The sequence below is a fragment of the Cherax quadricarinatus genome, chromosome 22, assembly GCF_038502225.1.
Source record: "Cherax quadricarinatus isolate ZL_2023a chromosome 22, ASM3850222v1, whole genome shotgun sequence".
Taxonomy (NCBI): Eukaryota; Metazoa; Arthropoda; class Malacostraca; order Decapoda; family Parastacidae; genus Cherax; species Cherax quadricarinatus.
In genome coordinates, this window is record NC_091313.1 from 17,905,859 (window position 1) to 17,919,733 (window position 13,875).

At 37.6% G+C, this 13,875-nt stretch overlaps 1 protein-coding gene across 2 annotated transcripts; it reads left to right on the forward strand.

Annotated features, from left to right (window-relative positions):
• Window positions 1-403: 403 nt before the first annotated feature.
• LOC128689761 (U3 small nucleolar RNA-associated protein NOL7) lies at window positions 404-11,856 on the forward strand. Of its 2 annotated transcripts, none has more exons than XM_053778202.2 (5): window positions 404-545; window positions 2,620-2,822; window positions 9,992-10,178; window positions 10,873-11,010; window positions 11,582-11,856. In XM_053778202.2, the coding sequence occupies exons 1-5, from the start codon at window positions 542-544 to the stop codon at window positions 11,668-11,670; spliced, it is 621 nt and encodes a 206-aa protein (XP_053634177.2). In that variant the 5' UTR covers window positions 404-541; the 3' UTR covers window positions 11,671-11,856. The 2 variants fall into 2 exon arrangements, with proteins under 2 accessions (XP_053634177.2, XP_053634178.2); XM_053778203.2 differs by lacking the exon at window positions 404-545 and adding an exon at window positions 1,767-1,790.
• The last annotated feature ends 2,019 nt before the right edge of the window (window positions 11,857-13,875 follow it).

The window sequence follows — 13,875 nt, forward strand, 5'->3', positions numbered from 1 at the left end:
TGACCCAATCAAACTTTGTTACTATTTAACTTCATTACCTAACAGAATACTCCATTCTACTGATTACACAGCAACACAGTAAATGACCATATGACTTGTCTTTGTAATACTCATTTGTACTAAATTGTTATCTGTTTTACAATAATTTTTGTACCGCTGAATATATCATTGCTTAGTTAATCTTAAGTTAACTTTAAGCCTGCACATAATGCTCTGCATACAAGGGGCTTTGGCATGATACACTTTAAAAATTCTATTCCTTGTACTTCTCTGTATCATGTTCAAATAAATAAATAAATAAATAAATAAATAAATAAATTTTCAAGTTGAAAGAAACTTATTTGTACATCGGGCAGTAGTGCCGGACACATCGTAAGCTGTGAGTGGCCCTTACAAACCTAACAACAAGAAGGTGCATGTGGTGTTGATGCTGCACAAGTCTATAATAACATCTTGAAGAAGAGAATAAACTTCGCATATCCTGAAGAAGGGAAGGAACGTCAGGTATCCTGAAGAGAGAATAAATAAATCTGTTCTTACGATGGGTACGTGGCACTAGCAAGAATGCGTTCAGTAAATAAGTTTATTTTTTATTTATTTATTTATTTATTTATTTATAAATTTTAGCATACATACAGAGGTACAAAAAAATACAGGTAAGAGCAGCATGCCAAAGCCACTTATACTATGCATAGCATTACGGGCTGGCTTAAAATTAACTTAAGATTAACTAAGCAATGATGAAATCAGTGATAAGACATTATTGTAAACAGATAACTATAAAATACAAATGAGTATTACAAAGACAGGTCATATGGTTGCATGCATTGCTGTTCATTCAGGTAGTGTATTTGAAAAAAAAAAAATAACAAAGTTAGGTTTAACATTTGTGTGATATAATTGTGAGTAACATTTAGGATATACAATTTATTTGGTTCAGTTATTCAGTATTTATTTGGTTTTGAGTGAGTAAGTGAACTTTGAGAAGAGACTTGAATTTATAAACAGGTAGTGTTTCTTTTATATTTACAGGTAATGAATTCCAGATTTTAAGGCCTTTTATGTGCATTGAGTTTTTGCATAGCGTGAGATGGACACGAGGAACATCAAAGAGTGATCTGTGCCTTGTATTATGGTCATGTGTTCTGTTAGGCACAGGTCCTTTCAAGGGAGGTTCCTTGACGTTAGTGAGGGAGGCTCTTGATCTAGGGAATTGGATCTGTGCTCCGGTTCCCTGAATTGAGCCTGAATACCTTCCATCCTCCCCTACATGCATGCGCTGTATAATTCTACGGGTTTAGCGCTCCCCCATGATTATAATAATAGGCACAGGCAAACGTAAGTACAGATATAGCATAACCCAAAAAAAAGTCAAAGTTACTAATGTTATTTTCTTGTACATGCCGGAGGAACTGGGCCTGTGTTCATGTACCTTGACTTGAGACTGAATGAATGCTTTCCATTCTTCCAGGTACTGTATGACCCCGACGGATTTAATGCTCTCCATGAATGCAGTAATAATAATAACTAGAAGCAACATATGCACAAAAATAAATCACACTGACTTCATTACTAACTCTTGGGAGTTATTAATCATAATTGTCCTAATCCTAATAATTCTTTATGACGGCGAGAGGCTCTTGACTCAATTAATTGGACCAATGGCCCATGGCCTGATAGGCAGTGCTCTCACTTCACACACACACACTGCCCATGGTTCGATCCCCGGCAAGGATGGAAACATTGGATGTGTTTCCTTACACCTGTTATCCCGTTCACCTAGCAAGCAAGTAGGTACCTGGGTGTTAGTTGACTGGTGTGGGTCGCATTCTGGGGGACAAGATTTAAGGACACCAATGGAAGTAAGACAGACAATCCCTCGATGGCGTACTGACTTTCTTGGGTTATCCTGGGTGGCTAATCCAGGATACTGTATTATGAATAAAACTGAGGGGGACAGATTCTTATCAGTGGTTAATATAGAAAGAATACTAGTGAAATAACTTTGAAATGGGTCGGTTTGAGCACAGGAATTGGTCTAAAATAAGCTCCAAAGTGAATGAATTTGCTGTTGCATAAAGTGCTTTGTGACCTCCAATTTTGCTACTGCATAATTTTGTTCTCTAACACTTAGGAAGATAATTTTTTTTTATTTATACAGAAAGGGCTTTTAATTTGTAGGGTGTAAATGGTTTAAAGGTAAGACAGTAATCTTAAGACAATTTTCTTTTTCTTTTTCAGGCCACCTTGCCTTGGTGGGAGATGGCCAATGTGTTAATAATAATAAAAAAAGGCATTGTTGAGTAGGCTACCTTAAATTTTGTTGCTTTAAAACTGTCAGCAACAAAATTTAAAGTAGCCTACTCAACAATGCCTTTTTTTTATTATTATTAACACATTGGCCATCTCCCACCAAGGCAAGGTGGCCTGAAAAAGAAAAAGAAAATTGTCTTAAGATTACTGTCTTACTTTTAAACCATTTACACCTTCACTGTAGTAGTATTTTACCATTTATGGCTTTGTTAGTCATCGATTGTTTCCATCTCATATTTTATTTACCTTGTAAGTGTATAAAGCATACAGAACCTAAAGTTTTCATGTGCCATTTTTATATTACAGTTGAAACCAGCAAAGCCTGGAGCAATGATCCTGAAACTTCTGACTCTGACTTGGCTCCAGATGAAACCACCATCTCTGTGGGCAAGATGAAGGCAAATATGCAAGAAATGGTGATACAGGCAGAAAGAGAGAGACAAAAGGAACAAGTCAAGGAAGCAAGGAAAAGAAAGCAGGAGAGAAATGTACTCCAGCAAGCAGAGAAAGTATATAAAACATTGTTATTTAAACAACTTTACTGTTATGAAAGTATCTAGAGATTTCCTACCAATCACTGAAGATTCAAAAACTTCTGAAGCATTGCCAAAATAATCTCAATCCATTTACACTAATTTTATTGTACTTAGCATTTATTTTAATAATGTACAGCATCTCATGGTAATGTCTACCTTTGTATGTCCACATGATTGTCATTAGGGGTGTACTGAAATGTAAGTATCAGTGGATATTGGCTATTTTTGTGGTACTGTATCAGTATTGGTGGAAAAAAAAAATAAGTATCAGTGGATATTGGCTATTTTTGTGGTATCAGTATTGGTGAAAAAAATGGCATTGGATTCTCAGAGAAATGAATTTATTTAATATTTAACTTCCAATAGGTTATTTAATATCTGTTGAACATAATTATCATAATTTTAAAAATGAAACAAAATATTGAAAATATTTATATCAGTATTGATAAAAATTTTGGTATTGCCCTGTCCCTAATTTCCATTAGCAGAAAAGTGCATAAGAGTTGACTTAAATATATTCTGTGTGTCGGCAATCTTCTCTAAAGAAAGCTTACTTCATAGGGCCACTTTACCTTAGCTTGAGATGACCATTAAGTTTAAAGAAATCATGTTGCAAACAAGATTTAACCATATTTAACCTTTTAACTGTGTCCAATGTACTAGTACATAAATTATGTCAATGTGTAGAATGTACCCACATGCACAGTTTTTTGTACCTTCAAATCTCCCACCTGCCAACATTTTTGACCTCGGCACAACTCTCTAGCTCTTCTACAATCTTTTCATGCCTTTGAAAAAATCTAAGACCAGGCAGATCCACACTGAGCTCCATAGGTAACTGCACAGGTGATCTCACTGCCCAAGATACTAGTACGCTTAACTAGCGTATGTAAACAATGAAATCAAGACTTGTTGTTCCACCACCAGCTTCCTTACCAAGTAGATGACTTATGCATTCCAAATTTATTAAATTTCATGATACTAACAGTTGAATTCAGTCACAAAGCACACTATATTTAATCTAGGATAATTCAATAAAGCTGAGCACTGTGACATATTTCCATATTTTAATGAGTATTACTCCCTGAAACAATTGTAATAAGATTGTCTTGTAAATACATGTCTTACAAGAGTATGGAAATCAAACAAGTGTTATGCTCACACAGTGTTTATATAACCTAGGATATTCTCACAGACCTAAATATATAACAAATAATTAACCTAGGATAATCAAATGTAATCAGATAATGTCACTTCATTTTCATGTTTTGAGGTGTATTTCACCTTATAATAATTGTAATATCATTAGTAGCAGTAATGTTAAATGATCAGTTATGGAAGGAGAAAAGAGAATATGAATGTGTAAATTCAAGAATTATGTGGATTAAAGTAAAGGTTGGATGCGAGAAGTGGGTCATAATAAGCGTGTATGCACCTGGAGAAGAGAGGAATGCAGAGGAGAGAGAGAGATTTTGGGAGATGTTAAGTGAATGTATAGGAGCCTTTGAACCAAGTGAGAGAGTAATTGTGGTAGGGGACTTGAATGCTAAAGTAGGAGAAACTTTTAGAGAGGGTGTGGTAGGTAAGTTTGGGGTGCCAGGTGTAAATGATAATGGGAGCCCTTTGATTGAACTTTGTATAGAAAGGGGTTTAGTTATAGGTAATACATATTTTAAGAAGAAGAGGATAAATAAGTATACACGATATGATGTAGGGCGAAATGACAGTAGTTTGTTGGATTATGTATTGGTAGATAAAAGACTGTTGAGTAGACTTCAGGATGTACATGTTTATAGAGGGGCCACAGATATATCAGATCACTTTCTAGTTGTAGCTACACTGAGAGTAAAAGGTAGATGGGATACAAGGAGAATAGAAGCATCAGGGAAGAGAGAGGTAAAGGTTTATAAACTAAAAGAGGAGGCAGTTAGGGTAAGATATAAACAGCTATTGGAGGATAGATGGGCTAATGAGAGCATAGGCAATGGGGTCGAAGAGGTATGGGGTAGGTTTAAAAATGTAGTGTTAGAGTGTTCAGCAGAAGTTTGTGGTTACAGGAAAGTGGGTGCAGGAGGGAAGAGGAGCGATTGGTGGAATGATGATGTAAAGAGAGTAGTAAGGGAGAAAAAGTTAGCATATGAGAAGTTTTTACAAAGTAGAAGTGATGCAAGGAGGGAAGAGTATATGGAGAAAAAGAGAGAAGTTAAGAGAGTGGTGAAGCAATGTAAAAAGAGAGCAAATGAGAGAGTGGGTGAGATGTTATCAACAAATTTTGTTGAAAATAAGAAAAAGTTTTGGAGCGAGATTAACAAGTTAAGAAAGCCTAGAGAACAAATGGATTTGTCAGTTAAAAATAGGAGAGGAGAGTTATTAAATGGAGAGTTAGAGGTATTGGGAAGATGGAAGGAATATTTTGAGGAATTGTTAAATGTTGATGAAGATAGGGAAGCTGTGATTTCGTGTATAGGGCAAGGAGGAATAACATCTTGTAGGAGTGAGGAAGAGCCAGTTGTGAGTGTGGGGGAAGTTCGTGAGGCAGTAGGTAAAATGAAAGGGGGTAAGGCAGCCGGGATTGATGGGATAAAGATAGAAATGTTAAAAGCAGGTGGGGATATAGTTTTGGAGTGGTTGGTGCAATTATTTAATAAATGTATGGAAGAGGGTAAGGTACCTAGGGATTGGCAGAGAGCATGCATAGTTCCTTTGTATAAAGGCAAAGGGGATAAAAGAGAGTGCAAAAATTATAGGGGGATAAGTCTGTTGAGTGTACCTGGTAAAGTGTATGGTAGAGTTATAATTGAAAGAATTAAGAGTAAGACGGAGAATAGGATAGCAGATGAACAAGGAGGCTTTAGGAAAGGTAGGGGGTGTGTGGACCAGGTGTTTACAGTGAAACATATAAGTGAACAGTATTTAGATAAGGCTAAAGAGGTCTTTGTGGCATTTATGGATTTGGAAAAGGCGTATGACAGGGTGGATAGGGGGGCAATGTGGCAGATGTTGCAAGTGTATGGTGTAGGAGGTAGGTTACTGAAAGCAGTGAAGAGTTTTTACGAGGATAGCGAGGCTCAAGTTAGAGTATGTAGGAAAGAGGGAAATTTTTTCCCAGTAAAAGTAGGCCTTAGACAAGGATGTGTGATGTCACCGTGGTTGTTTAATATATTTATAGATGGGGTTGTAAGAGAAGTAAATGCGAGGGTCTTGGCAAGAGGCGTGGAGTTAAAAGATAAAGAATCACACACAAAGTGGGAGTTGTCACAGCTGCTCTTTGCTGATGATACTGTGCTCTTGGGAGATTCTGAAGAGAAGTTGCAGAGATTGGTGGATGAATTTGGTAGGGTGTGCAAAAGAAGAAAATTAAAGGTGAATACAGGAAAGAGTAAGGTTATGAGGATAACAAAAAGATTAGGTGATGAAAGATTGAATATCAGATTGGAGGGAGAGAGTATGGAGGAGGTGAACGTATTCAGATATTTGGGAGTGGACGTGTCAGCGGATGGGTCTATGAAAGATGAGGTGAATCATAGAATTGATGAGGGAAAAAGAGTGAGTGGTGCACTTAGGAGTCTGTGGAGACAAAGAACTTTGTCCTTGGAGGCAAAGAGGGGAATGTATGAGAGTATAGTTTTACCAACGCTCTTATATGGGTGTGAAGCGTGGGTGATGAATGTTGCAGCGAGGAGAAGGCTGGAGGCAGTGGAGATGTCATGTCTGAGGGCAATGTGTGGTGTGAATATAATGCAGAGAATTCGTAGTTTGGAAGTTAGGAGGAGGTGCGGGATTACCAAAACTGTTGTCCAGAGGGCTGAGGAAGGGTTGTTGAGGTGGTTCGGACATGTAGAGAGAATGGAGCGAAACAGAATGACTTCAAGAGTGTATCAGTCTGTAGTGGAAGGAAGGCGGGGTAGGGGTCGGCCTAGGAAGGGTTGGAGGGAGGGGGTAAAGGAGGTTTTGTGTGCGAGGGGCTTGGACTTCCAGCAGGCATGCGTGAGCGTGTTTGATAGGAGTGAATGGAGACAAATGGTTTTTAATACTTGACGTGCTGTTGGAGTGTGAGCAAAGTAACATTTATGAAGGGATTCAGGGAAACCGGCAGGCCGGACTTGAGTCCTGGAGATGGGAAGTACAGTGCCTGCACTCTGAAGGAGGGGTGTTAATGTTGCAGTTTAAAAACTGTAGTGTAAAGCACCCTTCTGGCAAGACAGTGATGGAGTGAATGATGGTGAAAGTTTTTCTTTTTCGGGCCACCCTGCCTTGGTGGGAATCGGCCGGTGTGATAATAAAAAATCATTAGTATTCCTAAACATACTATTAGAAAACCAAAACAGTATAAAATGTTCTTTGTGGATCAATGTTTGGCTAAACATCTCCCCATGTTTGAAGTACTAAAACACCTTGAAACATATCTAATATAAGAAACTAGTGTACATAGTGGTAAACATTAAAAGCAATTACAATACAGTAATGAAAAACAGTCATAATTAGGCATCAGTAAATTATAAAATGCAAATACCACTAGCGCATTTACTCTGCTTTTGCCAACTTCAGCATAGAATAGTGAGTTTTTGTCAAATTCCACTCATTTTAGTCTTTTTTTTTTTTTTTTTTTTTAATAAACTGGCCGTGTCCCATCAATGCAGGGTGACCCAAAAAGAAAAACAAAGTTTTTCTTTTTAAATTTACTAATTTATACAGAAGGGTTTACTAGTCCCTTGCTCCTGGTATTTTAGCCGCCTCTTACGACACTCGTGGCTTATGGAAGAATTCTTTTTCACCTCCTCATGGAGATAAGAGGAAATAAAGAAGAACAAGAACTATTAAGAAAATAGAAGAAAACCCAGATGGGTGCGTATATACAAGCATGTACATACAGGTGTACTGTGACCTAAGTATAAGTACAAGTAGCAAGATGTACCTGAAAGTTGTGTGTTTACGAGACAGAAAAAAGACACCAGCAATCCTACAATCATGTAAAACAATTCTGGGTTTCCATATCACACTCACTTGGCTGGACGGTGATACCTCCCTGGGTGGCTGATGTCTACCAGTCTAACTCATGTTAGTCTTATTTGATTTATAAAAATGCACTCTTACATTCTGTAAGAAAAAATCATTCTTTTTTTTTTTCAAAATCTTGCCACGTACAGGAATTTTTTCCAGGTATATCACAGTTAAGAGGTTATTAAAAGGTTGTTAGTTTTACAGCATTGTCCTTGGCATGCACGATGGTGCTGGGAAAAATACTGATGTCCTTGAAATTGCATTTTATTATGTACTGTACAACTAATAAGTTTTCAGTGGAATACAAATCTGGATTATGTAAGATTTCAGTCAGCATTCCAGTGTCTTTCCCAGTGTTTCATTCAGCTTGACTATAGAATTACACCAGGTATATTATTGGATGAATTTGGTAGGGTGTGCAAAAGAAGAAAATTAAAGGTGAATACAGGAAAGAGTAAGGTTATGAGGATAACAAAAAGATTAGGTGATGAAAGATTGAATATCAGATTGGAGGGAGAGAGTATGGAGGAGGTGAACGTATTCAGATATTTGGGAGTGGACGTGTCAGCGGATGGGTCTATGAAAGATGAGGTGAATCATAGAATTGATGAGGGAAAAAGAGTGAGTGGTGCACTTAGGAGTCTGTGGAGACAAAGAACTTTGTCCTTGGAGGCAAAGAGGGGAATGTATGAGAGTATAGTTTTACCAACGCTCTTATATGGGTGTGAAGCGTGGGTGATGAATGTTGCAGCGAGGAGAAGGCTGGAGGCAGTGGAGATGTCATGTCTGAGGGCAATGTGTGGTGTGAATATAATGCAGAGAATTCGTAGTTTGGAAGTTAGGAGGAGGTGCGGGATTACCAAAACTGTTGTCCAGAGGGCTGAGGAAGGGTTGTTGAGGTGGTTCGGACATGTAGAGAGAATGGAGCGAAACAGAATGACTTCAAGAGTGTATCAGTCTGTAGTGGAAGGAAGGCGGGGTAGGGGTCGGCCTAGGAAGGGTTGGAGGGAGGGGGTAAAGGAGGTTTTGTGTGCGAGGGGCTTGGACTTCCAGCAGGCATGCGTGAGCGTGTTTGATAGGAGTGAATGGAGACAAATGGTTTTTAATACTTGACGTGCTGTTGGAGTGTGAGCAAAGTAACATTTATGAAGGGATTCAGGGAAACCGGCAGGCCGGACTTGAGTCCTGGAGATGGGAAGTACAGTGCCTGCACTCTGAAGGAGGGGTGTTAATGTTGCAGTTTAAAAACTGTAGTGTAAAGCACCCTTCTGGCAAGACAGTGATGGAGTGAATGATGGTGAAAGTTTTTCTTTTTCGGGCCACCCTGCCTTGGTGGGAATCGGCCGGTGTGATAATAAAAAAAAAAAATAATAAAAATATTATTGGTATCAGTGGATATCTGTTAGTTTTGATGGTATAGGTATTGGTAGCAGAGTTGGCCTAAAATTGAGTATCAGTATTGGCAAATTTTTATGGTATTGGTATTGACACTGGTATGAGTGGGTATCAACTAATTTGGATGGCATTGGTATCAGCCAGAATTTGAGTATCAATGTTGCTCAAAATTTTGGTATTGTCCAATCCCTAGTATATTTTCCACATCTGTAAAGAAGTGTGATTACAGAAAATGTTATCTAATTTTTTCATGGGTTTTTGTTAGCTACCAAAATATAGCTTGATGGCAAATTGCTTCTTGTGTTTTAGTTATGGTTTCCACCTGTATGATTTGTCAAATTTATAAAAAGTATCTCAGTTTACTTCTGTTTCTGCAGTTCACTACTGTTATGAATGTGCTTCTCTGTTTCTTTCTGTCACTCAAGATGTCTCTCACTTTTGAGTATTAAATTCCTTCACCTATTTACACTGATACCTCAGTTTTTTTAAATTTCAGGGATTTAGTCTTCTTTTTCTGCTATGCATAATATTTTATGCATCTGCAAGCATGGTACATTGTTAAGATGAAAATTTCATTGGTACCAGTGTTGATTAATGTTGTAAATCACTCGTAACTTAACTGTGAGGATAGCTTTCATATCATTCATTTTCCACTCAGATTAATTTTCATCCCTGTATTGTCTTACACTCCCTTCACTTTTAAGACATTTCTTCTATAAACAGAGTTTTTCTTCCATCTTTTTCAGAAGAAGCGCTTAATGGAGGAGAGTAAGAAAAGGCTATCAAAGGATATTCTTGACGCTGTAGTTGCAGAGCAGAAAACACAACCTAAGCAGAAAGTAAAAATTATCAAAACGAAAAGAAATAGTAAAACATTTAACAATGATGACGATAATAGTAATGATAGTCCATTGGATGAAACCATCGATGAAGGTTAGGAACATTGTTAGAAATTATGGTGGGATATATACTGGCAATAATTAGATATTACTTAATACAGTAGTGTTGTGAGAGGTTTGGTGATCAAGGTGTCTCTGAGTTTTTATTTGCTTTTTTATGTTCATTTTAATTCTGATGCATGTGTATCAGTTACAGCATCATTTGGATCTGTAATATATTTTAACAAAAGGCAACAATTTCCCACTCATTAATGCTTAACTACATACAGGTCCGGCATCATTGAGACCTGTAGTGTGCCGGATTAATAAGTTTGCCGGATTACAGAGTGGTTAGGCCTTTCTTTGATTAGTTTATCCTGCAGCATGTAAAGGTTCATTATTGCTTGTTCACTTATAAAACTGCGTTGCTCTAGACCTTTCAGCAGTTCACCTGTCAACTGAATTAATCTGTCAATAAAGACTCTTTTTGCTACATCTTCATTTTCATCACTGCTTCCTCCTCTACTGGCTTGCTGCTGTGGATTTACAACCATCTGCACAATTTCTGAGTCAGTATAATGATGAAATTTGAAATTATGCTAGCTGAAATTAGTGCCGGATTTCTGGTGGAGCCGGATAACTGATTGCCAGATTACTGATGGCCGACCTGTATTTGTTTGCCAGTTCATACATATACACTTTAGTTCCACCTACTGGAGATTTTTATTAAAAATTTTATATTTTTACAGAAGGAAAAATCACTCTACAGAGAGGAGTTAAAGTACGAACCCTAAAAGAAGAAATCAAGAAAAACGTATCCATTGCTGAGAAGGCAGCAGACTTCAAGAAGAGAGCTCTCTATGGTGATAAAATCAAACGAATTACAGGTATGTATTAAAAGAAATAGCAGATCAAAATTAAATGCCAGAGTCATTGTTAACTGCATGGTTCTGGAAGTAAGAAAACTTAAGAGGGGTAGGAGTCTGCATTTTCTGAACTTTTATTTTTTCCTCTCTCATATTTTATTTATTAAGTCTTTGAATTTGAAGAATTATAGTGTTTAGTGCCATTCAAAAGGAAGCCTTAAAGCTGGTGAAGGGCTCATACTCTAAGAAATTGAAAATAGCCTCCCATTCCTTGGATCAAAGTTGATTACCCGCTGTTCCTAGTGTGCTGTGATTTCCTTGGGTTTATCTCTCTCTTTTTTTCTGTAAATGTAATAATAAAGGAATTGAATTCTGGTCAAAAAGACAGTTGCAAAAAGGAGCTTTAAGAAGTTTTGCATGTAGAACAGGTTTTTTCAGTCAATACACATAGATGCACAACAGGCAACTTGATAGAAGCATAGTCATACAAATGGTTGGTTCAGTGTGGTCACTGTGCAATTGTGTCTTGCCACTTGTTGACTTCATCCCATTTGTCTCCATAGTTACCTATTTTCTTTGATCTTTCTTTCAGGAAGAGAACTGCAGCAAATGGATGTGAAGCAAAAGAAGAGCGGGAAAGCATACATACCACCACCAAAAATAGTGACCCAATATATTTAATAAAAAATGGAAAAAAATTTTCAATGAAAAGTGTACATTACACCAGGAATGTTTGATAGTATGTACTGTATTGTATTTGAAGCTCCATGTCTTATTACATGCAGTTACATACTTATAAATCCTGTTGTCAAAATTTTGTATACCATATGAATTACTAAATAAAAACCTCATTGTCAGAAGCATAAATTTTGGCACTTGCTTAAAGTCCTTAACCCTCAAGGGAAGTTCCCTAATGCTGGTAAGGAGCCCTTTATCTAATGAATTGGACTTGTCCTCCACTTCCTTGGATGAAACATAATTGCCTACTATTCTCCTTGCTGCTTTATAATCCCAGGGAGCTTATCATTCCCCCATGAATGCAGTAATAATAAAACAGTTGTTTAATTGTTCAATTACAATGTAATACTGTATTATTGCAATAATACATATACCACATATAGCAGTTACATTCATGCAGTACATACACAGAGTACATTATTTGTACTGAATATTTTTTTTCTTTCAGTGACCCAGATGTATCCCACCAAGGCAGGGTGCCCTAAAAAGAAAAATGAAAGCTTTTCTTTCTAAATTTAGTAATTTATACAAGACAAAGGGTTACTAGCTCCTTGCTCCCTTGCATTGAATATCTTCTTTCAACAAACTGGCCATATCCCACCGAGGCAGGGTGACCCAAAAAGAAAAACAAATGTCTCTTTTTAACTTTAGTAATGTATACAGGAGAAGGGGGTTACTAGCCCCTTGTTCCCAGCAATTTAGTTGCCTCTTACGACACGCATGACTTACAGGGGAAGAATTCTGTTCCACTTCCCCATGGAGATAAGAGGAAATAAACAAGAACAAGAACTAATAAGAAAATAGAAGAAAACCTAGAGGGGTGTGCATATATATGCTTGTACATGCATGTGTAGTGTAACTTAAGTGTAAGTAGAAGTAGTAAACCGTACCTGAAATCTTGCATGTTTATGAGACAGAAAAAAAGACACCAGCAATCCTACCATCATGTAAAACAGTTACAAGGTTTTGTTTTACACTCCCTGGGCAGGATGGTAGTACCTCTCTGGGTGATTGCTGTCTACCAACCTACTACCTAGGTTGCATTGAATATATTTACATTAATTCTCTCTTGTAACAGTGATGTACAGAAGCTTGTAGGCAAATTTTCACACAGCCTTGCTGCTGTGCTTGAAGGTCTTGCAAGGACTTAATTCACATTCTGACTTGCAGTAAAGTCCTGTAAGATTTTGCTACACTTCATTACTTCTTTAAACACCAGCAAAATCCATAATGGCCCATTTAATCTTGCCAAACTTTGCATCAGCATTGTCTGTATATTCCCTCTAAAGATAGGCAGGCAGTGTGTGACCCTTACAGGTTTGGTGCTTCCCAGTGACTATGACTATAGTATGGAAAACCAATTGAAAGTAGGTAAGAAATATGGGGCAAAATCCTTTGGGTCAGTTGATTTGTAAACAATGAACAAAGTCTGATGATTACAGAATTGTCCATTTTTGTTATGATCAAGGCAAAACAATCTCATTTCTTTCCACCCTCTTTCTCTATTATCAGCCAACTACCCCTTCCCCATTAGTCTGTTAAATTGAGGACTTATTATAATAACCACAGCCAGGCCAGCTGTACAAGTTCACATGCTTCAACACATTTTTGGACTAACGCTTTTCTCTAGCAGGACTCACAAAATCGTAATGACACGATTGCAAACAAACCATACCATGGGCGGGGATAAAACCCGCGATCAGTGAGTCTCAAAACTAACGCGACAGTCTGGAGTTTTGAGACTCTCTGATCGCGGGTTCTATCCCCGCCCGTGGTATGGTTTCTCTGGCAGTTCTGTAATCACATCTGTTTATGCAATTTCTTTCCCTGTATTGTAAGATGGCTGGTGTTCTGTGTTTCTGCCACTGTTGGTGCAGTCATTACTGCCATCATTATTGCTGCTGCTTTTATAAAACTACAAGTCCTTTCTAACAATCCTCTCTACATCTGCTTTGCTACTCACCTGTGATTCCCTCTCTCCTGACTCTGTCCTCTCTTTAGCACCTTTGCAGCTTCCTCTCTCATTTACACCTTTACCATGTGATGCTGTATGATTCTTAGGGACTTAGTGTTTCTCTGTGAGTATAATAATATACTGTATAACTCATAGCTAAGTATCTGCAGCCCAGTTATTTAAGTCGTGCTACA